Raw genomic sequence first — 27395 nt, 5'->3', positions numbered from 1 at the left:
ACACACACACACACACACACACACACACACACACACACACACACACACACACACAACAACAAAAAACAAACAAAACAAGACCCATAACTATGTATTACTACATTAATATTACTACATTAGGTTAGAAAGATGCTCTGACAATCCTATTTTAATGTGTTTTCTTTTGAAATGTGGCAGGGGGATCATAGCTTACTTCGCTATTATAAAAGGGGCCCGTGACTTGGAAAAGGGTGAGGAAACTGCCTTAAAGCAAGAAATAGATGGTTGTGTGCCATCAGGTTCCACCTAGAATACATGACAAAGCCTGTTGTCTACAGCCAAGTCCTGCAATAACTCCAACCTTCAGCAATGTCCTTCCTTGAAGCTTCATCCTTTTCTGTAAGCCCTGTGCCTTCAGAATGAGATTTTATCCTATGTATAAATGCAGGAGAAGGTGATACCTTCAATTTGCCATTAAGAATTTAAAACAAACAAACAAAAAACAGCTTTCAATGATAAATACTCTTCTTCAAGGCTTTGCATCAAGTTCTTGTGGGCAGTTCCAAATTTATATGCTGTTTGTAATGTCCCAGATTCACAGGCAAGCTTCTTAGGTGGAAGCAGCTGTAGCGTGCATGTTGGTTTCAACCTTCCACTAGCAATTTGGAATGTATGCCCCATCTCTTAAAACAGAGGATAGTCACAGGCAATCTGACTCCCCTTCTCTTTTTCTGCCTTTTTGAAACTTAAAGAGTTTCTCTTTAGCTGGGGGAGGGAAGGCTGTCCAGTTAACATGGCCTGCCTCTAGATTAAGATTAGATAGACCACCAGGAGCAGAGTAAGCAAAATTAAAGCCAAATAAATAGTTTTACCTGCTCTCTTTAACATGCAGTCCTGATTGATGTCAAGAGTCCATGACATCCAAGAACTCACATTCGTCTTCTTCCTTGATTGGCCATTCTATGATACCTTACACTCCAGGAAAAATCAGGATATGTATGTCACCTCTATGGAGAAGACAAGGTGAAGGCAGAAGAATGCCTCTTTTGCATCATTTTCAGCAAGTACTTCTTCCTTAATCTGGTACCTGGCAAGTAGGCATCCGCATCCCTCATGAGCCCACTTGCATGTTCAAGTATCTCCAAGCTTGTAATTGTCTCCTTCATACATGCTATTTTAAGGCAGGGTGGACAAAATGCAGCCCTTGCACCACAAGCAGCCCCGCTCCCCAATAAGAATTTTGTTTTTGAAGCCCCCCCTCCCTTTGCCTCTCTTATTTTTCCTGGCAAAAAGCATAGATTGCAGCTTGTGGAGACTTAAGGAGTGCCACTCTATATTTTAAATAAGTCACAGGGGCTCCCTGCATCTTAACATTTAAAGTGTAAACTTCAAACATGTTGCAGGTGTATCAGCCCACTAGCTACCACATTCCCACATAGAATGAGTAGCTGTGTACACTTCTCTTTCCCTCCCTCTCACTGTTCTACCAGTTTCAATACCAAAAAAAGCAAGAGCCTTTATGTGTGTTAATGGATTCTGATTAATTAAAGGCGTATAGAAAATATACTGCATTAGTCAGGTGGAAAACTCACCTACCAGGGGGACAGCTGGCTGATCTTCGTTTTACTTCAGTTGCGCAACCAGCAAGGCAGCAGGCCATTTCCTTCACCACATATGGGTTGGTAGCTCAGTCTGCTTTTATTTTATTGGGGAAGAGAGCAATTGTCTGGGCTCCCAGTGCTTATTGCCCATACTGCTGGACTGCTATATATCATACAACCTGATGATTTCATGTTGTTCCCTCCTCCCTTTCCCCTCCCTTTCCCAAGGGCAGTATTCAGGAATTCACACATTCCCCCCCCTTTTTGGATGGAGAGTGGTGGATGTCATGAATGGCCCAGCTGTATTGGTCTTTTAAAAAAAGGTTGTGCAAGTGTCCCTGTCTGAGACAGAAACACAAGCAAAGGTGGAGAAAGATTAGCAAATGGGAATGCTAATTCTCAGACAAGAGGTTTTAGAGGAGCTTCAATTAAGCTGACTTTCAGACCCCTAGTGGAAAAGGAACTAAGGCTATTGGGCTCTTTCTCTAAATAGATTCCTGAAATTGGAATGTATGGGATGGTTACCTTTTCCCTTTCATGATTTTTCATTTATTTTAACCTAAGTGTCAGGAGAGCCATGGTCTCCAGATTTTGCTGAAAGCGAAATACATGCATGCGTGCATACATGCATTTTAAAATATGATGAATGTGGGCCTAACGCTTGAGGAATCTTAAGTGGGCTTAAATGAGTTGCAGGAAGACTAGTGACATAGTACCACTGTGAGATACCGTTTTAGATATGATCAGCAGTATATAAATTGATTAAATAATAATAAAATAGGTGGATTTTACATAACTCTTCTCCTAGCTTGAAGAATGTACATGATAGTCACTTCTACAGAAGCATCTTTAATCAGTAAAGTTATGTATTTTTCAAGGATTTTTTTTTAACTTTTGTCAGTTTCTTTTCTCTGGCAGTGAGATGAAGAAGAATAAGAGCAAAACATGCAAACAGAAGCTCTGTGTGATTTACCTGCCACTGGATATAACTCTTGTGGTGTGCAGGTGGGGGAAATCTAATGACTGAATGTTTCCTACACAGTCAGCATGTTAGGAAGAAAGATTTAAGCTAGCTTTTTCCATAGCATACTAATTTTGTACCTGTAAGGATTATTTTGTGTGAGGAAGTATTCATATGTTCAGTCACCCACCTGCAGTCTGAAACAGTTCAGTCTAGCACTGCATGTATTCTGTGGAGATTATGTTCATACCTATGCTGCCAACACTCAAAACCAGCCAATTCAGTATTGAGGTGTAGCAGATTCATAATAATATAATGAGCCAGGACTTAAATCAAACAACTTACGTTCCCTCCCCCCCCCATGGATAATACTTTTTAGTTGGGAGCAAACAAAACTTCACAAAAGTATGTGAGTTCTCCAGAATTTGTCATCAAGATGGGGATTTCAGGCTGAATGAATCAGAACTCTCGGTTTACAAACCCCACATCTTCCAGCCTCAGCAGGGTGGGTGAGAGAGGGAAATTGAGGATGCTCTGGTGAGAGTCACCAAATATGCATGTTCTGGAACTGTACAGGAGGGTAAATGGAGAAAACAAAAAGGTACCAGAGTTAACAATGGTGAGCGGCCCACTCTGGGAAAGATCATCCAGCCCTTGAGGGTTTCCTGTTGCTGATTCATGCAAACCATTGCTTCCTTCAACAAGATGTGGCTGAGGAGCCTGGACGTTAAACCCTGGAGGCTTTGTCCATCAGAGTGGCTGGGGCTGTATCTGGAGTGCTTGCAGAAGAGCAACCTTTACAGCCCTCTCTCAAATGCTTTTGGAGATTCTCTAACTTCCTCCTTAGCCACAAACTAAAACATTCAGAACTACCCACCTTGCACCGGCTATGTTTTTATCTCCACCCAAGCAGGAAGAGCACATCCACTACCTGGCAACCAACCAAAGTAATCAATGCAAACCTTTTTTCTAAAGCATCTTTTCTTACCTCTTGTTTAAAAAAGAGCCTTGAGGAAGAATTTCCATGGCTGTATCAGCCAGAAATCCTGTTCTGCCTTGGAGCCATATATAGATAGTACTACTACCAATAATAACAGTGTACTGTTAAGTCATTTATGGTGACACTTTCAGGGTGTTTGAGGATGGGGGAAAAATGGAAGAATGGAGGACTTCTGGATGGAAAAGGAGCCAGAGGAAAGGGGGGAGTGGCAACATCGAGAATGGGACCCACTCCAGTGGATTAGTGAGACTGTTTGGTGCATTGCTGATTCATCTGTATGCAGATTTTGGGAAAGGATATCTGAAGGTGTTTGAATTTTTGGTTATAAGGATGTTTGGACTTAGTTATTCCCAGATGGCTGGGGAGTATTTGTTTGGGATTGATATTTGGTATTGATTCCAGACTCAAATGTCCCCCCCCCCCGGTCAGGTGCAATCTCAGGTGCCAGCTCAAACCATTGCTATCTTCTATGACTCTCTTGTTCTTTAATGCCTGGTCAGTCTACAATAAGTCCCAATGGATTTGCTGCCAGGCTCTTCCATTCCAACATCAGGAAAGACCAGTAGGATGGAGAGTTGTCACTGTAGTTGAAAAGTCTATCTAGGTTACCAGAATTGCCACCTTGATCTGCCCTTGAATGCCTTGACCTGTCTGTAGATCACAAGGACAGATTTGGTTTAGCACTGGTGCACTGTTCTCCACTGTTCCTCCTGAGGCTGATGAACCTTTTCTCCAATGCAGTGTTGAGATCTCCCAGGGTTACGCTCCTGGGTGACTTCAGCAGAGATGGGGAAGCCTTGCCTGCTGGTCTGACCTCTGACTTCATGGATTCCATTACACGCATGGGACTGTCCCAACAAGAGAGTGGTTCCACACATGTGGTGGGTCATACACTCGATCTAGTGTTCTTGACTAGTTGATGTGAGGAAGAATTGAGGGTGATTAGACTTTCTTTGCTCTCCCTTCATACCCAGATCATGATCTCCTGAAATTCAGTCCGGCAATGCCACACACACGCACACACATACACCCCTGCAGGGAGATGGCATTGATTAGAATGGTTTGCCCACAGAGGCTATTTGACCTAATTGGATTCTAAGATGCCTTGGGTGAGTTTCTGGATGAGTTGGTTAGCAGTGATGTCGAAACCCAGGTTGGTTAATGGTACTTGGCAGTGGCTCAGGCAGTTGGCTTGATCACACCTACACCTTCTCTGCCTCAGGGCTCACTTTTCTCCTAGGTTTACAGAGGAACTGAGCCTTGAAACAAGCTAGGTGAAAACTAGAGAGCATTTGGAAAAAAGCTCCCTCGGATGCTAACCGGGATGTGGTAACAAAGTTGTCTGGCAAGTATTGTAACACAATGCAGGCTTCCAATAAAGTATATAATATCAGTAATATTGGTGAGGCAGGTAGCCACCAGGAGAAACTGTTGCATCTCCTGCAATCTCACTGGTGCTGGACGACATTTGGGGTCTCAACTGGATGATATAACGTGTGAGCTGTTCATAGCCCATTTTGACCATGGTATCCTTCTGGATCAGCTGTTGGGGAGGGGGATTGGAAGCACATCATTGTGGTGACTGTGTTCTTTTTTTGATTACCACTGCCAGGTAGTTCAGCTTGTGTCATTCAACATTTACATCAGATCTCTGGGACTGGAGTGTATTGCCATCAATATGCTGATGAGACACAACTCTATCTCTCCTTTTCCTCTTTGGAAGGAGCACTGTTTGGCCATTAAGGTTATGGACTGGACAAGGGCAAACAGGGTTAAGATGAATCTTGACAAGAAGGAAATCCTGATTGGTTAGGAGATTTGTTGCCTAGTCTTGATGAGATCACACTCCCCCTGAAGAATCAGTTCCAAGGTTCCCTCTATGTGCGGTGTGTGCGTGCACAGCTGTCTTCCTCCTCCATGCAGTGATCGTTCTGGGTGCGATGAAACCCTGCATGTAGGGGAGTGGAGGTCATGTGCAAAGTCGCACATGCGAGAGTCAGAGCCCCGCCCAGCAGAGCTGAATGTTGGCGGGTATATTGATCAGGTCCATAATTTGGGTCTGCTTCTAGACATGGCCTTGTTGGAGAATCAGATCTCACCTTGGCCAGATCTGCCTTTTTCCACCTTAGGCAGATTGTACACTTGTGCCCCTTTCTTGACGGGAATTCCCTAATAACACTGGTTCATACATTGGTAATTTGGGAGATTGACTATTGCAATGCTCTCTACATGGGACTTCAGTTAAAGGCAGTTCAAAAGCTGCAACAAGTACAAAAGACGATGGACAGATTGGCCACTGATATATCTAAATTTAAACACATATTGCCTGTGCTGGCCCATTTGCACTGGCTGCCTGTATGCTTCCAGACCAAATTCAAGGTGCTAATGTTCACTTGTAAAGCCCTATATGGTTTAGGACTTTGTTACCTGACAGAATGGCTCTCCCTCAGGTCAGTCTCAGGTCCCACCCAATATTGTAGGTAGGTACTCCTAGAGAGAACTGGAAATCAGTAGCCAAAAACTGGGCCTTCTCAGTAATGGCTGCCTTGCTTTGGAATTCTCTTCCAGTGGAGGTGTGCCAGACTCCCACCCTCCTTAGCTTTAGTAAACAAAGTAAATTTAGCTTTTTACTCAAGCCTTTGAAAGTCTCATTCTTCTTTAATTTAATTCTCTTGGTATCTTTGTGATGGCCCTATGTTGATTGTTAAATGTTTAATCAGCCGCTCAGAGTGGTCAATTGACTAAATGGGCGGGATATAAATATAATAAATAAAATAAATAAATAAATATTATTTCCTCCTTCTTGTGACTTAGCTAATATTTGTTAGATAATGAGATTTTTGCTGGGTTTTTTTCTTCATGATTATAGTTTTTAATTTTATTCCTATACCTGTGTTTAATTTTGTGTAGCTACTCAAAGTAGTGGCTCTATGAAGCAGGATGCATTTAAAACTAAGAAAGGATGTTATTTTTGGAGTCAATTTGCTGTCATCTTGTTAAATTTCATTTGCTAATACCCTTGGAGGCTTGATTAAGCAGAACTCAAGAATCAAATATGATATTTCTATTGTTTTGAGGGAGGCTACTCTTTGAAATAAGGTACTGATTAGCAAGTAAAGGAAGTTGTCCAAGTTAGAGCCTGCCTACACTATCAAATACTTTGATATTTACTCTGTTTGTAAAATGGGTGAATTTGAAATATTATTTTTCCCTGCCCACATGATGGAAAGACTAAGTTAAACCTTCCCAGCCCTTTCTGGATTGCAAAACTGGCTATTTTCTTTTCTGGCCAGAGGCTACTACTTTTTTATTCTGGAAAGATTTGAAAAGGCTTTTTCCTGTGTGGATGGTGTTGTTTGTCTGTAAAGGATGAGGGGAAGAGCAGAAGGAGAAGCAAAAGCCAGGAGAAAAGACAGCAGGAATATGAGGGTAAAGGGGAGCAAGGAGGGCACACATACAAGCATCACCAGTAATCACCTCTCTTTAAAACTTCTGCTCCTCTAAACTGTCACTTCTTTTAAAGAAACAGGCCCTCCACAGTTCTGTTTATCCATTTATTTATTTTTTAACAGTTTAAGAGCTTTGTGAGCAAGATACAATATAGAAGTGATCAGGAGGAAAGCCTTCTTATGACGATTCCTTTGAACTGCACTACATACAGGTGCTTCAAGTGGAACTGCAAGTAAAAGGCTTTTTCTACATCTGTGGCCACTTATACCGGAGAGAACTGAATGCCCCATGCGACTTCACAGTGAGAGAAGGTGAGCTAATTCACATTTCTCTCACTGCTTAGTTAGGAACTTCAGACTCAGTATTAGAGGAGAGTGTTTTCAATGAACATAAAGAATCAAAATCTCTTTTCAAGATCAGTCTTTAAAAAAAAACAGTTATGATGTACCTCTGCAAGAACACAGCATGTGTGTAAGACGTTGGACATAATTTGCTGGCAAAATGTTAGCATAGGCACATTTTTCAACAGGGCTCGATAACCCAAGTTTAATCTAAAAAAGTTTAGTGTCTCTCCCTTTGTTCACCAAACAATGATAAAAGTAAGAAAAGCAGTTTTGAACTAAAAGCTAGGGGTTTTTTTACAAGGCAAAATGTACTCCATGGTGATGTAGCTTCTTGGTTATGATTGCTAATTGTTAAAGAATATATATTCTTTAATTATATAGCACTGTGGAAGGGAGGGCAGAAAATTAATTTGTTTAACAAACAGATTTTACTAAAATTGTTGTATTTAAAAAGACACTGACCTTGTAAAGTATGGCTGAGGAGAAAGAAGCTTCTGGAAGATAAGAAGAGGGGCAAAACTGTAATTTTGAGGAGCAGGATTAGGTGACCATTTGAAAAAGAGAGGGTTTCTGTACCTTTAACAGCTGTGTAAAGGAGGACATTTTAACAAGTATATGTTGTCACTTACTGAAATGTCATTCATTCATTCATTCATTCATTCATTCATTCATTCATTCATTCATTCATTCCCATAGGGTACCTAAGGTGGCTCACAACAGCCAGAACTATACAAAAATCAACAATTTTAAAATATTGTATAAATGCCATATTTTAAAAAATAATTAACCATTTTCCACACAGTTAATAAAGGTACAGAAAACCCATTCCATTTCTACCCCAGTCAGGGAAGAATATGGTGGCTATGATGGACAATGAGATAACTGCTGTTTTTGTCTATTCGTTTTTGCTTTGTTCTTAATATTCTTACCACTAGCCTGCTGGGAGCATTTAACTGGCCACTGCTGTTCTCATCTAGTAAAGTCCAACGCAGCAAGGCTTTTCTTGCATTCATGAAGCTGGAACCTGGACTGTTGTTACTCACACACACATTCCAGTGGAGTGAACAAAAGCTGCACACATCACAGAATTGCATCTAAATGGGCTGTGCAGAAAGGGTGTCAAATATGGTAACCTTATCATGAGCCTTTGGCTCTGAACACCAACTGTGGCATCCTGTCACTCCCCATATAAATTGCTGAACATTCTTTGGGTTTATAAGTGGATTTCATGTGAAAGAAAAGGCTAGAGTTGAGAAATTGCTACTGAGACTATCTTCTTTGTATAACCGTTAGTGTTAGCAACACAAAGGTCAAGGCATGTGGAGTGTTTGATAAACTGAACATAGCATAGAATAAAGCTTAGTATTTACATAACCTCTTATTTTGCCCAGTTGGAGCAGCCCAGGCATAGAAGGGCGTTTACTCTGGTCTGGCTTAACGCACTACCATCAGCAGTGCAGGAGGGACGGTATAAAAAGATCCCCTGGGCAGAACGCCTTTGCCCATGTGGAATGGAGCAGATAGAAACAATTGAACACGTCCTGTTGCAGTGCACATTTTACAGGGATGTATGTGAAGAACTTGTTTCCCCTCTGATTGGCTGATTCCCCGGTTGTACAGAGCAACAATATATGCATGTGCTGCTGTCTGGCTCCAATCCCATTCTTATACATAGGTTGCCAAATTTCTTACTGCTGCAATGGGCATTAGAAAATGGTCCCTAAAAGCAGATGAGCCTCTGTAGTTAGAGCATGGTTTGCTAGAAATTCTGGAATTGATTTAGGTGAGATGTTTTGATGCTGTTGTTGTTCACCTCAGAAACGAGTGTTTGCATTTGTTCCCAATATTTTTGTATACCTCTGTATATTTATATATTTCAATGTTTTATTTGTAGCTGGTCTTTGACCGTAATAAAGTTTTATCTATCTATCAGTTAGTTCATATCTGTGGCCAGCAAAGGAATTGTAAAGAATATATGGTGGCTGCCTGTGGTCAATTGTGAAGGAGACCTGGAAGACCAGGATGTTGTTTAGATTGACAGGATCATGGATAGATTATTTTCTTAAAAATATTTGTGTGTTTTTTTTTTAATGCTGCCTTAATTTTGGTCAGTAAGGCCTGTAGAAGATTCCTCAACCACTTTGAAAGGTCTCACTTCCAACATGAGAGTAAGAACATAAGTGCTTCTCCCACCATTGTTTTTTATTACATTATTTTCAGTGTAAGCAAACAAAACTGGTCCCTCAGCACACAGACATAGTGGTCATTAAAGGACTGGCTGGTTGATTTAAAAGACCCAGACACCCATCTTATGTTACTACATTTACTAGTTCATGCATGAAGGCAACCCTTAATCACATTTTCTAGTGATATTCATTTTGAAAATACACAGCATCTTTACAAGACCAGAATATGAGAAGTGTCATCCTACGGCGAGGAACTTTTTGTATGTTTCTGTTTTCTCATTGACGGTCCAAAAATGTTCCAACCTGGTTTTACCAGGAGCATAGAGAAGAAGACTTAAACGATGGAAAGTTGGGAACTGCACAGGGGTTGCGAAATGGTGGGAGACTAGCATGCAGTGAGAGAATAGCACGCAGCACTGATGTTGGTGAAGGGTTTCAAGTCCAGCTGGTTAGAACACTAGAATTAGATGCCAAGGAGGACCTTAGAAGTTCATGACTTGTCTTCTTCAGTGGGCCATAACTGCAAGGACATATTGGATGAGAACTTTGGATTTTCTAGTTATTTGAATGTTTCATTCTCAATCCATAGAATTAATTGTTGAGTTGTAGGTAGCTGATGTTGCTTTGGCAAGACTGGAATCTAGTACTATACAGTTGTGCCTCGCTTTACAACGAAACTGCATTTGCGATCGAAAAACGATGGTCTAAATGGGGTTTTTTTGCTTTGTGATGATTGGTTCCCTGCTTCGGGAACCGATTCTTTGCAAAACGACGTTTTTAAAACAGCTGATCAGCGGTTTCAAAATGGCCGCCGGGTAAACAAAATGGCTCCCTGCTGTTTTCTGGGATGGATTCCTAGCAAGATAGGCAGCGAAAATGGCTGCCCTATGGAGAAGTGGTTCTTAATCTTTGTTACTCAGATGCTTTTGAACTGCAACTCCCAGAAATCTCAGTCAGCACAGCTGGTGGTGAAGGCTTCTGGGAGTTGCAGTCCAAAACTCCTGAGTAACCCAAGGCTAAGAACCAGTGCTATGGAAGATCTTCGCTGGACGGTGAGTTTTGTCTCCATTGGAACACATAGAAGGGGTTTCAATGTGTTTCAATGGGTTTTTTTTTCGCATTACGATGTTTTCGGTTAATGGCGATTTTCCTGGAACGGATTATCGCCGTTAAGCGAGGCACCACTGTACATATTCCACATTTAGTGACAAAGAATGAACAACTATGAATATTTTAACATTAAAGACCGTTGCAGCTGCTGTCATTATGTATTGTTATTTTACAGATTCAGGGTTGATTTATAATAAATACCTCAGCAGTGCATTAATTTAAAAAAAATCTCTAAACAAGGCAGTTGAAAGTTCAACAAATAGAACAATAAAATCTTGCTCTCTTGACACTTTGTGGCTTGATTACAATGTAATCAACAAACGGAGCTTCACTGTGAACCCTAAGTTTTTTCAAAACCAGAGTGTGACTTCTAATGTGCCCTTTATCTAGATTGTCCCTAGACAATCTCTTAAGATTATATTCCCCATTCCCTTGTGGAGATAAAGGGCTTTAGCTCTGCAAATACCCACACAATGCCATTCTTTCTAACATTCCTCTTAAAATATTCTACACAACACTTTGTTATCCTTTACGTCTTCTTTCTGTCTTCCTTGCTTTCTTTTTTATTGTATATCAAAGCCACCTTTCTGGGTTGTGTCCAATGAAGGCTGCAATAGAGAAACAACCATAAAAAGTCAGATATGTAAAATATGAGGTTATATTATATATAATACCAAAATAGAGTGTGATTTATTTTTGTGTCGGGGGGGGGGGAGAACAAAGTGTACTGCTTCTACACCACCCCACAGTGCTTAAAGCACTCTCTGGGTAATTTACAATCCAGATAAACAGGCTACACATTTCCCCCACCCCCAGCAAGCTGGGTACTCAGTTTACTGACTTCAGAAGGATGGAAAGCTTAGTTAACTTTGAGCTGGCTATCTGAACCTGTCAGGAGCAAACTCAGGTGATGAGCAGAGTCTTGGGTGCAGTACTGTAGTTTAATCACTGTGCCACAAGACTCATCCATTTCGCAAAGCCGACCTGACCAAAGGAATTTACAAGATCAGGAGCTTCAAGGCTTGCAAAGGAGGAGGGGAGTGCTTTCCCCCACCTAACCTTTCTCTCTCTGCTGAGAATTTCCAATCACTGATGTGTCTCCTCTCCCGCCAGCCTTGCTTCCGGATCCCTCTCACTCTCTCTTCTTTAACATCCCTCTCTTTGTGTGTCTCTGTCTCTTTCTCTTTGCAAGCTGTTTTTCTCCACACAAGTGTTTTGGGCTCCAGTAAAAACTTGCATTCTGATCTGTTTTTTATTTCTATCTGTCATGTCATACAATCACTGTCCTATTAGGAAAGAAACAAAAATTATTAAAAATAGCTCCACAGCAGCAGCAGCAAGTAACTGTGAGGTAGCCAGTGTGAGGAGGGCAGGAGCATATATAACACAGTTTAAAAACAGATTAAAAGTTTTCCCAAGAGGATACACAGATTAAAAGTGAAAAACTATGTGACTACTATGTGACTTTAAAATTATTTCAAAACTCCTGATCCATCTTCCAATTTATTTTTATAGTGTAACCATACTTTTGCACAGCCAATCACTAAGAGAAAACCTGAGATATATGATCTTTAAGATACCTTGGAACCAAACAATTTAGAGTTTTTGGTTAAAACTAGCATTTCTGAATTGTGTCCAGAAAAAGACCACAGTCACAGAGTTGCTGTAAAAAGGTGGTTATGAGATCCTTGAAAACCAGACCAAGTTAAGAAGCCTTAACAAAAAAAGGAGAGATTCTAATAATAAATACCATGAATGAAGGCACATTGTACATCTACGATAATATTATTTAAACCTTAATCACATTTGGATGGTATTCATATTCATAGGCTTTTAATTGAAATAATATCAACTGTGGGTCCTGATGGCAATTTTTAGAGTATTTTAATTGTATTTTAATTGTCTTATCTTTTTATTGTATTTTAATTGTTGTAAGCCACCCAGAGACCTTGGGTAGTGTGGGCAGCATATAAGTTAAATAAATAAATAGATAAATAAATAGATAAATGAATGAATGAATGAATGAATGAATGAATGAATGAATGAATGAATGAATGAATGAATGAATATTGTTGCAATTATAATCAGGGACAAAAATGTGTGTGTGTGTGTGTTTGTGTGTGTGTGTGTGTGTGTGTGTGTGTGTGTGTGTGTGTGTGTGTGTGTGTGTGTGTGTGTGTGTGTGTGTGTCTCCATGAATGGGCACATCTGGCACACTAGTTTTAACTGTATGAAGGCGTTCCTGCTCACCATCCAAACCCAGTATGTTTGTGATGTTCTTTGTTTTATGTTCTATGGACATGTTGTGTGCATGTTTTTCAAAATATGTTTCTTTGCCTTTTGAAATATAAAAAAGGAAGAAGTTAGAGTTAGCAAAGAATCCCACTGAAAAATAAAGTTAAAATTATTCACACTATGTGAAAGAAAGAGACTGAAGAATGACAGGGACAAAAACCAACTCATTTGAAATGTGGTGTTGGAGGAGAGCCATACAGATACGAAAGATAGCTAAAAAGGCAGAAAAGTAGGTGCTCAATTAAGTCAAGCATGAACTCTCAATGGAGCAAAAATTAATAAATTGAGGCTATCATACCATGCAGAAATACAGAAGTGACCAGGATAGATTATGTAGCTGGGAAACATGTAGTGCAGCAGTAGAAAAAGAGGAAGATTTAACATGAGATGGGTTGACTTAATAAATGAAGCCACAGTTGTTAGTCTGCAAGATCTGGGTAGAACTTAATGTGAAAGAAAATATTGCTAGGAAGAGGGTGCAGTGGGAAGAGAGAACAATCTGCTGTAGGAGGGGCAGAAAATGCTAGGTGGATCCTTTCCCATAAGGTTCCGACCTTTTATGTCATTTTTCTTATTTCATACATAATATGGGATGTACTCATGCAAGCTGTGGCATCTAAATAGTAAAGTAGTACCTGAAGCGTACCTCAAACACCAAATTCACAGAGAAATTCAACTTGCGTCCCTCACTGGAAGCCCCAATTTTCATATACAGTAACGTGGTTCAAGGAGTTTTGAGTGAACGTTGTGGACACAATTGTTTAAATTATGTGATTCTTCCGTTAGTGCCCTGAGAAAAAGAAGGTGACTGTCTTCTAAAAGAGACTGTTGCACGTCATAGGTTGTGCATTCTAGGAGGGAAGGGACACAGGTGTAATTCTAAATGACATAAAGGGACTCCACTCAGAAATTTATCAGCCTTTAATCTGGGCTGTGCCAGAATCTGGGTGGGAGGGATTATCTGCAGGTGGAGTAAAGGTGACAAATCTTTTTATTCAAATATTACTTGCTTTTTAGGCACTGAATTTTGGAGATATGCCGAAGTACTTGTGGGAGATTTGGGTACCTGACAAACCATGGGTGGTAAGATATCAGAACTGTTTACACAACAAGAAACTGTTTCTTTCTTTCTTTTTTTTTTTTTGTCCAAGTCAAGTATTTGTGGGCATAGTTTCCCATTGAAACCAATGCTCAAGTTCCTTAGGGAGTTCGACTCATGACTGTTATTCATAAACACAATGTTTCTCATAGACTGGAGGGATTATTGTGGTGTAACAACATCCATATCCACCCAAACAGTCATACACATGGCCTTTATTCAGTGATTACCCAAGGGTGTGGAGCTCCTATGTGCGCATGAGTTCTGCACTCTGTCACTTCCGAGGCACAGTAGAGGGGATAGCAGGGTTCTGGCTCAGGTGTACAGACTTCCCAGAAAGAAGACCCTCCCCTCCTTCAAAATGTTATTTTCACATGTTAGAAGTGATGATAGAAGACAAGGGCCTATTATGCTTTTTTCACTGAGTGGGGGCACCACAGATTGCTCCACACATAACAACTAAATATTGTCCTTGAAGAGGGGAATGTTCCTAGATTTCTAGAAAGTATGTGATTTTATTTTCTGAATATAAATTTCCATCTATTCAGGCTAGCATAAAACAGGACAATTCGGTGGCAATTCAAGAGCACACAGTACACAATACCACAGTGAAACACTCCTTTTTGATATTCTGGACTTGAAATAGTTGTTATGATTAGTTTCTCTATTGTACTTAAGATACTTATGCAAAATGTATTTTCAAACAATATGCATTTGTTATATGTTTCTAAGTATTTGATGTCATACATCCTTTTGATGACCATTATGGATACAGCATACTTCTCTCACACATGCTACATTATATCATTATACTACTACTTAATTTCTAATTTCATTAGGTTCCTATACCAAAAGCCTGCTCAGCATCCTGAGTAGCTGCACCAGAATTACACCCTGTCAGGTCTCTGTCTTGGGGGTTAGTGGCTTGAGGTGGAAGCTGGAGGAGCATGATGTGCAGTGCCTCAAATGTAAGATGGTCCTGCTTTGAGTCAAAGGTAGAAGGCATGAGCTTGCACTCCTGTTGCCCCATTGTGCCCAAAGAAACCCTGAGTTCTTAGTATGCACAAGTTCCATGTACCTCACTAGTTCAGGCAACAAGATGAGGTGAGGAAAGACTGGGCTAGTGCATTTTCCTGTTGTGTTTGCCTCCTTTAGAGTCAATGAAATTGTTTCTTCAAATCCAGAAATCTCACATCCTCTTAGAGTGCAGTATTTTTAAATGTGGAAATCAGTATTGGTCTCATGCAATTCCAGGAAATCTGGAATGCACGTTAGAACTGCTTATAGTTGCTATAATATAGGAACCACTACTTATGTGGATACAAATCTTCCTGTTAAGAACCTATCTGTCATCATGGACAAGTTTGTACCAAGCACTCCTTTCAATTTTTATAGTTAACTAAATAAAATAAAATGATCTATAGCACAGCACAATCCAGCCAAATACACTTCAATTCATTTCAGGGTGGGGAAATTAAGCATATATTTAATTCTTCCACTGAAGCCAATGGGACTCCAAATAGTTTTCCTTTCCTGGGCTGTTCTGTGCTTTTTTACATACAAGCACACACAGGCACACACCGTACAGGAATTTATTATATATACAGGAAATTATATAATAATAATAATAATAATAATAATAATAATAATAATAATAATAATAATAATAATAATAATAATAATAATAATAATAATAATAATAATAATAATAATAATAATAATAATAATAATAATAATAATAATAATAATAATAATAATAATCTGACCTTATATGCTCTGTGGTTTAATTTGGAATCTATATTATTTCACTGCAAAGCTCTGTTGATGTAATTTATTGGACTAAATTCAGTTTTTTGCCCCAACCTAATTGAATCAAGAGGAATTACATCAGTGTTGACTTAACATTTGTCATTAATTTGGTGATCTAGTTGGGGCTAACAATTTGGTTTAGCTCTTGACTTTTTCAATAATTTGACTATACAGAGTTTATACAGTGGACAGCATTATCTTCTATGGAAAGAAGAAAAGCTGTCCAATAAGGTAAGATAGAGTTTTCAAATGTAAGAGAGTCCCTAGAATGGTGATCTGCCTTCATGTAGCTTTATTCTCATTAGCAGGTTGGCTGGGAAATCCCACTGAGCTCAGTGGCATTTGCTCTCGAGTAAGTCTGCATGGGAGTGTAGAATGAACTCATTGCTCTCCCAAGGTACTCAGGACATTGCAGAGTGTAGTTAAAAGTATTCTCATTTTATATACAGTGCAAGTAATTCCTGCTGTTTGAAATGTATGCAGCAATCTGAATATCTTAAAGTCTTTATTTGGAACAGGACATTTGCATGGATAGACAGACAGACAGACAGACATAGGGAGACAGACAGATTTAATTTCCAGCACAGCCAATGTTAATACAGATGGCATCTGATTGAGCATTGGATTACAGTGCTCATTACAAACCTATTGGAAAGACCGTGGAAAAGTTACATTTCCAGGCATTACCACTGTGTGTGTGTGTGTTCAGTCGTTTAGTCGTGTCCGACTCTTCGTGACCCCATGGACCAGAGCACGCCAGGCCCTCCTATCTTCCACCGCCTGATCAGGCTCAGATTCTTTTTTGGATCTGAAGCTGCTCATGGGTGGAACCCTTGTCAAGCACATAAAACTAAGGGGGGGGGAGGAGACCTTTGTGTTTTGGGCTTGTGAATTTTTCTTTTCATCTGTAGAAGGAAACATAGTTTGTAATTTTACGAAAGTAACCATTTCAAATGATGTCATGGAGCTAATCTGAAAGTTTCTCCACTTACCCAAAACACATTATTAACCTATTAAAAGTAAATTTTTCGAACTTCTGCTTTACTTTGACGCATGGTATTCCAAGTCTGTTTGCCTTGAAAAGCAGCTGTTTAATTTGAATCTAATTTAGGCAACTAGAACAGCACTAATTTGCTTTTTTGTTACTTTTTGAAAGTGAGGCCAGTTGTTAAAGCGCCAAACAAGGTAGCAATTATATGGAAATTCAGTCCAACTAGGTGCTGTTCAGAAACCATCTCAGTGAAGGAAGCAGTGCAACAAGATGTGTTTTATATCTCGAGTTCATCTCTCCCTAATTAGTACTGTTTAATGAACCATTCATCCCCTTGGTTCTCGCACCTCCCCTTGGGGATTTCCCAGCTGTTTTGCTCTCCTGTTGTAATTGAAATCAAACTTGTTCCAACCTGTAATTGATAGTGAATTCAACCATTTTATGTTTGCCATGAGACAGACGATTGGTACATGCATGCAAAGCAGCATATGGACAAAGCAATGTCCTACTATTGTAAAAAGAAAAGTGATTTTGTGTTGTCATGTGGTTGTTTATCCAAGTAGCAGATAGGCAGATAAAATGACAATATTTGCAGATGGCATGTAAATATTGGGCCGTCATGCCAAGTAGAGATTAAATGAGATGCACGCCCACAGGGGAGGAAAGAAGTTGGAAAGAAGGTGAGGTGAGGAAGGACTGGGCTAGTGCATTTTCCTATTGTGTTTGCCTCCTTTAGAGTCAATGAAATTGTTTCTTCAAGGAGCTACTTTGTAGAACAAGCTGGTGCCATTTAAACCAGACCTTCACCACCAGCTGTGTTGGCCAGGGTTTCTGGGAATTGCAGTCCAAGAACACCTGAGTTACCCAAGGCTGGGAACCGCTGCCTATGTGGAAATCTCTCTGGATAACCTTCATTCAGAAGTCTCCTCACCTCAGCCAATGCCGTGAATACTGAATACATAACTAACTTTCTTTTCTAGACATATACCAGACAGGCTGAAGTCTTTACTTATCTGTTCTTATTAAGTACCTCTTTCCCAGCACTTAGAATTGCACTGTTCCTTCTTCTTGATAAATTGCATATAGCTTCTGTGGTCTTTTAGTGACCTACCCAGAGAGGCTAAATGGATATGTGTGGGGTGGGGTAGTTAGGGTCATAGAAGTGATCCCCATCCCCAACCACTGAGTGTGACTGCATAGAGGTTCCTCCTCCCTTTTTTATTTTTTATTTTGTTTTTGTTTGTTTGTTTGTTTGTTTCCACTTTTCTCAAGCTGTTGGCTGAAATCATGTTCATAGAAGTTAACAATGTTATCAGATACTGATTTTTCAGAAATGAAAAGATTCAATTTTTTTAACCAGCGTTCCCAAGGCTCCAGTGTGCTCCGTTTCATTGTGATGAAGCCATTAGAGGCTATGGGATGGGAATGGTTTTTTAATTCCTGAAAAACACTGCCTCTGGGACAGTTATACTGAGGGCAGAGATTTGTGGATATTAAAGACTTCACCCCTCCCATCTCAATGTCTCAAAAAAAAAAAGCTTTCTCAGAATGGAAGGGATTCCACTGGAGCCTTGGGGTCTTCAGGGGCAATTGGGTTTTTTGTGGGGTTTTTTGTTTGCTTGTTTCCAAAAACTGACCTGACTTATGATATCTTCATCTTTTCATGACCTGAATTACAAAACAGGATTGCAGCTACTGTGACTTCTTGTCCATTTTCCACTCAGATTTTTTTTTCATCTCACACAATTACCTATATTGCCTTGGAATTTATGATTATCTTCTCCACCTCCTGAGAACTCTTCCCCTTCATTTCCCAGTTCTTAGTTTGCCCAGCAGAGATCCTTCAGCCAGTAGAGCCTTTCAGAAACTTCAATTCCTGTGAAATTGACAGCTTTCACCTTTCTCACAAGCTGAATTCTGAACTTTCATTTCCTGGCAGCTTTGTTCCCTAAGAAATTGGAATGATTGTATGCATCATAACATTACAAAGGTCAATCAAACACTTTGAGATGTTTTATAATCTCTCCACACATTTTTAAAATAGGTGCATAGCTCAGGGGTATAACAACACTTTGGAATATTTGGCTCAGTGTCTACATTGGTGGCCCAAGCTTTCCTCTGTCTGGGGCAATCGATGCGCCACTGCTACCAGTTCCCCATCATGCCACCACCAGTGCCAGATGCTCCTATCTATCTGCCTTGTTGCTGTGTATGCCACCACTACCTCTGTCACTTCTGAGGTGCTTCTGGTCATTTCTAGTTGGGTGTGGGGAAAGACATCTTCAGTGCCCCTTAGGCAGGTCATGGAGGAGATATGGCAGAATAGCCAGTAATGACTGGCCATGAGGAGTGGAATGAGGAGACATTTGCAGATTTTTTTGACTGACTGTTCTGTCACATATCCTTTATGACCTGTCTTAATCCTCTTGAACTTGGCTACCCCTGCAATTCAATATGTGGGAGCTTCTACTAAACAGAGTACAGACCACCACACACACACACACAGAGAGAGAGAGAGAGAGAGAGAGAGAGAGAGAGAGAGAGAGAGAGAGAGAGAGGATGTGGGGAGAAACACAACTACTTTCCTTCTTTCAATCATACATATTGCTCAAGAGATTATTATTTCCTTTTGGATGGACCTCTTGTCTCTTGTCATGAAATCCAGTGTGTAAATGAATGGTCTGACTGACTGAACTGAGTTGGTGAAAACCTCTAGACAATCAAGGCAATTTGCCATTCTTTGACATTCCATGCATTAGTACACATTACAAGGTTCATTTGGGATTTTCCCATTTGCTGATTCTATTCATAATTTTATCTCCAGTCAACGAAGGTTCACAGGCCATTGTTGAACTCATACACATTGAATACAAATTAAACAATGTATCTGCTTAAACGAGACAGTTTGTATAGTTCTTATGGGTGATGAAGAGCTCTTCCCTAGTTTTAATAATCATTTCTATTTCTTTGTGTTTTGAATGGTGTTCATTTGATATCTGTCATCTCTGTTTGAAAGCCTTCAGTGCTGGCGAGAGTCATAGGTTCTGTAAGTTTTTTCCATCTTTGATTTTTGTGATTAACATTAAAATATGTACATTTTAAATGTTGTCTTATGTTTAAAGGCCTAGGTTATTTCTAGTTTTGATCCTTTAAAAGAGAAAAGAGGAAAGAACTCAGACAAGAGATGTCAAAAAGAGATTGACAGTAATTGTTGCAAAGACTCTCACGTGCTCCCACACTTGTGTTTGAAAAGGGGCTCTCGATACACTGTTCCCTTCTGAGACAGTTTGTGAGACACTGGCAACAACTCAAGACGGTTAAATCAAGCTTCTGCTTCTTGGGTCCTTGAGGCACAATTCAGGACATTAACTACTGTTTAAAGATAAACTTGTTTTGCTTTTTGCTTGTCTCCAGAGAGAGACTGACAACTGGGAGACCACTTTAAAAACTTACACAAGTAGGCCATGTCTGCTGAGCTGCTTCCCACAGGCAGAACCAACTACCCCTTCCAAATCTGTCTCTATAACTGTATTTCAGTCTACATTTCCACTAATATCTATGCAACTATCTATTTAGGAATATCTACTGTAGATAGATAGATAGATAGATAGATAGATAGATAGATAGATAGATAGATAGATAGATAGATAGATAGATAGATAGATAGATAGATAGATAGATAGATAGATAGATAGATAGATAGATAGATAGATAGATAGATAGATAGATAGATCTCATTACAAAAACTATTACATATTGTATGAGCTCTCAGAAGGGAAATTTAGAATATGAGTCCCATTATGAATCATCCAGCTGAAAATTCAAGAAAGATGCATTAGCAAGAATTGGAACCAAGCTACTTTAAGGGAAACTGCTAAGAAAAGAGACAGGCCAAATGAATATGGCCCAAAAGATTGAAAGGTTCAATGGTAATGTGCTATCTAATTATGTATAGTTGAGAAAAGAGTTATATGGCATTTTATTAGTGGCCTAGGTTTCTGACAGACCCAGTCAGAAGGAAGCTTGTTGATTTAATTTTCAAATTCCAAAGGCAGACAGTAATTGAAGTACTGTAGGATCACTGCATCAGTCGCAATAGCAAGACAGAGTGCAGATGGGTGGGCAGTGTGAAAGAGCCATGCTGTCTGCTGACACACCACATGCACAAGTTTAGATTGTATTCCTGAAGCACCCCACTTCCTAGGGTGGGTGGGTCTTGTTCTGTAAATGGGAGTTACAGAGTTCAAGAAAGTGATACTTTAGTTTAGACAGAATGGCATGTTCCACTGGACTGAGTTACACTACAAAGAATTCCTGCAGAAGGAATCTAGTTCAACAGTCCATAAGGTACTCATATATTAGCATGGATTCACTTCTTCCATTTGCAGTCATTGTCAGATAAAAAAGGGGGTTGTGTGGACAGATTGGGGTGAGGTCTACCATTTAATAGAATGAAATGGCTGCCTCACAGAGAAGATTTTTGTTTTCTTAATTATTTAGTTTGTTATTATATCTTTACTGCCAGCATGCTTGAAGGAATTTCTGGTTCCTGAGTGAAAATACTTTATATGGCTTCAGCACCTTGAGACAGGTGAATGGGGAACACCATGTCTTGGGCCAGCTGTGGTGGACAGAATGGATTAAGTGAAAGTTTCATGCCTTAGGAGTTCCTCTATATGGCATTAGACTATTTTATTCCTGGGAACTACTCAATGGCTAAATGGTTTCACCCCTTATATATGAAGTATTTGTTATGATAATACTATTCTAAGCTGCATTTTCAAACAAATTCCATTCGTTTCTTTTCAATATTGTTTGTGTGCTTTTCCTATTTAGGAACAACGTTTGTGTAGGAAGTGATATCTCTGTAGGAAAACATTGCATATGAAGCAATCCTTAGTGGAAAACAATTAATCTAGTCGTGTAATTCCCTTCCCTATTAGTTACAAAATCAAAGGTTTGTTTATTTTTGGCTGGTATAAACATCAAGCATGAGGCACAAGCAAGTATATTAAAATTAATGCTATTTAAATAATTCAAGGTAAATAAAATGCCACAAAGGAACTCTGATGCTCATATATTGTCAGTACCTGGCTAGGCTCAGAAAACCCCACAATTATCCACTCAGTTTTAATGATGTAAAACAAAGTTGTAAAATGTATTGAGTATATTAAGGCCATGTTGCACTGATAATTGCGGTGCGTTCCTCACAACCTACTAGTAGCAATGTTGAACTGTGCTTTTGTATGGATGTAATTGGGAATTGTTCTGATACTTTGCAAGTTTGAGGGTATGCATTAAATTTCCATGGAAAGAATATAATTGTAAGCCTTCATGTTAGTGTATGTGAATGGAAGTGTGTGTGTGTGTGTGTGTCTTTCTCCCTCATTCTCTCTTTTCCACTGAATACAAAACCAGTTGGCTTCCAGCCATTTCCACACCCAGTTCAAGGTACTATACATGAACAGCCAAATATATTCATCTTCAGAGGCCTTGCTCTGCATTTTATCACCAGGACATGTAAGGTGGAGGACATTTTGGTTTGAGCATGCCAACAGAGCACCTTTGCTCTCTTATTAATTGGTTTTAGGAAGGTAGTCAAAATGCATCTGTTCTGCCCAGCCTATTATGTATTTCAATTCCTACATATTTTTTTACCGACCTGTTACTTGATGCCATCTGGTTGGTTTCCTTTTGGAAAGCTGAAAGGAGTTGTACGAACAATTGTATTCTTCAATATATAAAAAAATGAACATACAAAAAAAAATCATAGTATGCTTGAAGTGGTCAACTCAAATGACAATAGAGATGAACTTTTCTTGTGTTTCAAAATACAGGTTAGATCATGAAATACATTAGTGCATCTCCCACCCGTTGGTTTAGCAAGAACCTGCCAGATACAAAAAGAAGCATCACTGGTTGTGTGTTATGAAAGCAAAATATCACTGCAATATGTACAGGAAGCCCATAGCTTAAACTGTAGGGCTGGATGCACAACATCTTTTTTATACTGGCCCTTGCTTTGCCAAGACTGTATCTGCACGTACCAAGATGTAGTTACTGCCAGAACACTGTGGGCCTTTCACAAATTTGCAGTGCTCACAAAATATGTATAATTAGTGGTAACACATGCCTTTGGGTTATTGTTTTAATCTGCATGTGCCAGGATTAAAAAAAAACAATGACATTTAGTGAGTTGTGGGATCTATTCTGGCCTATATGGGAATTCCAATACATTGAGAATTAGTTTTGCAGCAGGGTTAGGGTTACAGCCAAGTTTAGAACTAGGGTAGTGTTTCATGCATACTTCTTGTATTTTATATCACAAATGTGAGTTCCAGATACTGTCCTCCTTTGCTGAATGGGGCCTACCAGTAGAGTGGTGCCTCGACTTACGAACATTCCTACTTATGACCATTTCGAGTTACGACCAGCTCCGACCACAAAATTTTGCTTCAACTTGCGACCGGAGCTTCCACTTATTAACATAAAAAGGCTGGGGGAAAAGGCAGGAAATTCACATTTCTAACTGTAGGTGGCATCAAGGCTGCTTCTTTGTAGCTTTTTCACCCAAGCAGTTAGAGAGTGTGCGTTCTTGGAGGAGGCTTGAGACTGCCTCCTTCTGCTTCTGAGAGCATGTGTGTGGGAGGCTTCAGGCTGCCTGGTAAGATGCTGTTTTCTGCTTTTAAAAAACTCTTCTGGGTGTTTTTGCAGTGTGGTTTTTAGCTGGGGGGGATATGTTTCTGTGCTGTGATGGGTCTTGGGGGGTTTGTTTATTTTTTGGGTTTCCCCCCATTTCTGATGGGTCTTGGGGGTGTTTGTCGCTTTTTGGAGTTTTTTTCCCATTTCTGGTGGGTCTTGAGGGTTTGCTTGTTTGTTTTTTGTTTTTCCCCCCCATTTCCAATGGGTCTTGGGGGGTTTGGTTGCTTTTTGGGTTTTTTACCCCATTTCCAATGGATCTTGGGGGTTTTGTTTTTTGGCTTTCCCCCCTATTTCCGATGCATCTTGGGGGATTTGGTTGCTTTTGGGGGGGTTTCCCATTTTCGATGGGTCTTGGGGGGTTTGTAAAACATTACAAACATGTTCACAACATGCTAGCGAAGAAGGCACAGAAGAGGCTGTATTTTCTGAAAATGTTCGAGAAGTTAAATTCATCTCAGCATTTACTTCTGTCCTACTATTGTAGCACCATTGAGTGTACTAACCTATGGCATTCTGGTATGGTTTGGGAGTAGCTCTGTAGCAGACAAAAAAGCTCTACAGAGAACCATTAAAACTGCCCAGAATATCATCGGGCTCCAGCTATCAACCCTGGATGACATCTTCACATCCTGCTGTCTGAAGAAGTCACACAACATCCTGAGAGACTCTTCCCATCCTGCTTACAACTTTTTTGAACTATTGCCATCTGGCAGAAGATATAGAACATTTAAGACTCGGACCACATGTTTTCTGAATAGTTTTTTTTATCCCAGAGCTATAATTGCACTTAATAATGAGCTTAAAGACCACCAGTAGTGAATAGTTGACAGTGTTACCTGACCTGCGATGTAGATATTTGTATTCTTAGTAAGGGATTTTTAGTGTGTGGGGAGTGTTTGGGGATTTTTTATGTGTGTGCATGTGGGTCTGGTCTCTGGGTGTATATGTGAATTTCGTTGTATGGGTATACCATGTATATACTTACAATGACAATAAATTTATTTGATTTGATTTGATTTGATTTTTGGATTTCCCCCATTTCTGATGGGTCTTGGGAGGTTTGGTTGCTTTTTGGGGTTTTTTCCCCCATTTCTGATGTGCCTTGCATACTTCCCTTGCTTTTTCCTTTGTTTACCTTGCATTTCCGACCTGCCCTATTTGTTCTCTGTGCATTTCTGACCTGCTCCGTTTGTTTTCTGTGCATTTCCAATGGGTCTTACATGCTTGATTGCTTTTCTCCCCCCCTCCCCGGGCTGGAATGTATTAATTGTGTTTTCAATGAGTCTTGCAGTGTTTTTTTTCTTTTTTGGTGATTTTTTTCTTCAGCCAGAATGCATTAATTGCATTTCAATGCATTCCTATGGGAAATGGTGCTTCGACTTACAACAATTTTGAGCTATGTCCATCTTCTGGAATGGATTATGGTAGTAAGTTGAGGCACCACTGTATTCAAACAGCTGACTTCACCTGAGTTTCTGTCATCTTTGTATTCAAATACAGTAGGATGCCCGTATCCACTGGGGATTGTTTACAAGCCCCCCTCCTTTTACCATGCTGTATATATAATGTGAACACTATATATATAGCATGGTAAAAGGAAGAGCAGGCCACTAGAGGTTGCCAGAGACCATGCTATGAATTCTTCACTAACAATTATTCATAGCACGGTCTCTGGCTCTAATGGACAGTTGTAGTAATATATGTGAAAATAGTTTTTTTTCTGTTTTTTTTATTAATATTTTCAGACTGTGGATAAGTGAATTCATGGATCACATGGATAAGAGGTCCTACTGTATGTAACATTGGTTGGGACAAAAATGCCTCAGTGTAAAGTGGATGTAGGCAAGCTGTAAACATTAGGCCACATGAAGACCCAAGCCCATAAATACATACTTTTTATTACAGTCCTTAGAATAATTAAACAAAAACACTTACAATTTCAGCCTTTCCAGCATAAAAACATAACAGAATAACCACTTAGTCTAAAATCCATTTAACATCTTCCAATTTAAATCCATTTAAAATCCACAATTTAAAACCATTTAAAACCTATACATCTAAAATATATCTACCCTTTGATTTCTGGAATCTAAGTATCACCATGCAGAAACTTGCAATGTGATAGATAATCTTAGGGTCTTTATCTGAGAGAAGAATCCGAAGTCTACTTTCTTCTGTACGATCTTGGATTTTTTAAATCAGAGGGGAAAAAATCTGGTTACGTGCAATTTCATTGTGGGGACAGGTAAAAACCTGTGTTGCATAGTTTCTACCACCCCAAACGAACAGGAGCAAAGCCTTTCTACATGAGACACATTCCTATATTTCTCTTTGAGGACGGCAGATGGAAGGGCAGAGCATCTTGCTAGTGTAAAAGCTCTTCTAGATCCTCTCACTTCTAAGAGTGATAGATAGTTTGCCAGTTCCATGGGGTTCATAATGTAGGCCCTTAACAACAGATTCTGTATACTAGCAAAGTCAGCTTGGTGTTCTTTATCCTCAATTCTTTGTCTGACTAATTTCTTTGCCTCATTTATTTGGTACAACAGCAGCACTTGTGGAGATAGACTGATTTTCATGAAATGGCTTTGGACAGACTTTACTCACTTGGATTGGAAATTATCATAGAAAATCAAGGGTAGAAGGCCTTTGGAGTTGTTATGTCCCTTTAGCAATGTATACATAGACAGGACATGGTGGTGCTGCGGGTTAAACTGTAGAAGCCTCTGTGCTGCAAGGTCGGAAGACCAGCAATTTTAAGATCAAATCCACATGACGAAAGGAGCTCCTGTCGCTTCTCCCAGCTCCTGCCAACCTAGCAGTTTGAAAGCATGCAAAATGCAAGTAGATAAATAGGTACCACCATGGTGGGAAGGTAACGGTGTTCTGTGTCTAGTCGTGCAGGCCATGTGACCACAGAAACTGTCTATGGACAAACGCTGGCTCTACGGCTTGGAAACAGGGATGAGCACCGCCCCCTAGAGTCAGACACTAATGGACTAAATGTCAAGGGGAACCTTTACCTTTACCTATATAGACAGGATACAAACCCAGACCTCAATTCTTAGGAGACCTGTCTCCAGTCGTATCCTTGCATTTGAGACACATCTGGGAACCTGAAGGATGGTTCTTAAAAATTTTGATTATACCCTTTCTTGGGGTAGGCGAACTAGGTTACCCCAAAAACGAACCATACAGCAGTTGTGCAAGCTTCTTAGCCTTATAAAGAGCTGCAGGAACAAAGAATGCACCCTGAGAGCGGTGAAACCTTGCTATTCTAATTGTGGTCCTTTCTCCTTGATCAGCCACATACTTACTATGTTGAACCCTTGAGCCTGTGGCTTGTAGAATTACCCTTAAGTATTTGAAGTTATTAACTTGCTCAATACGGTGACCCTTAATTGACCAAAGCCTTGTCTTTGACTTGCGCTCAAAGGCCACTATCTTGGTTTTCTGATAGTTTATTGTTGGAAACTCAGTTTCACAGTATAGGGAGAGCTTCAGCAAAGTCCTCCTTAGACTGACAGGAGTTCTAGAGAGGATCACGGTGTCATTGGCATACAGTAATGTTGATATAAGTCTATTAGCAAGTCTGGGAGGGTGCAGGTCAGGGTTATTGAGCCAGCTAGGCAAGTTATTTATATAAAAAAGAAAGCTGGGGCTATTAGACAGCCTTGCCTGACTCCTCTATAAGTTTGGATGCATTCTGTAAGATGTCCTTGTCTACTGCATCTAATTCTTAAGTATGTTTCTTTGTATAAGGCCCTTATAAGACACAGAAGTCTACTATATATAGAGGACTTTGTCAGTTTATCCCAGAGTCGCATTCTAGATATGGAGAGTCTAGATATGGAGTCAAATGCCAATT

At 39.8% G+C, this 27395-nt stretch overlaps 1 protein-coding gene across 15 annotated transcripts in view; it reads left to right on the top strand.

Annotated features, from left to right (window-relative positions):
• PCDH9 (protocadherin 9) overlaps positions 1 to 27395 on the top strand; it is a 1094858-nt gene that overhangs the window by 512532 nt on the left and 554931 nt on the right. For 11 of the 15 annotated variants that reach the window (XR_013543774.1, XM_072993180.2, XM_078390750.1 and 8 more), the window contains one exon: positions 13944 to 14009. The exons of the other annotated variants lie outside the window; for them this stretch is intronic. Coding sequence is in view for 10 of the 11 variants with exons in the window: in XM_072993180.2 (XP_072849281.1) it covers positions 13944 to 14009 (66 nt within the window). In the remaining variant the exon portion in view is untranslated. The remainder of the gene's footprint in view (positions 1 to 13943; positions 14010 to 27395) is intronic. 15 annotated transcript variants of the gene reach the window in all.

This window comes from Pogona vitticeps, chromosome 3 (genome assembly GCF_051106095.1).
Source record: "Pogona vitticeps strain Pit_001003342236 chromosome 3, PviZW2.1, whole genome shotgun sequence".
Classification (NCBI taxonomy): Eukaryota; Metazoa; Chordata; class Lepidosauria; order Squamata; family Agamidae; genus Pogona; species Pogona vitticeps.
Note: the sequence above shows the minus strand (reverse complement) of the source record. Positions and strands in the feature narration are given on the sequence as shown.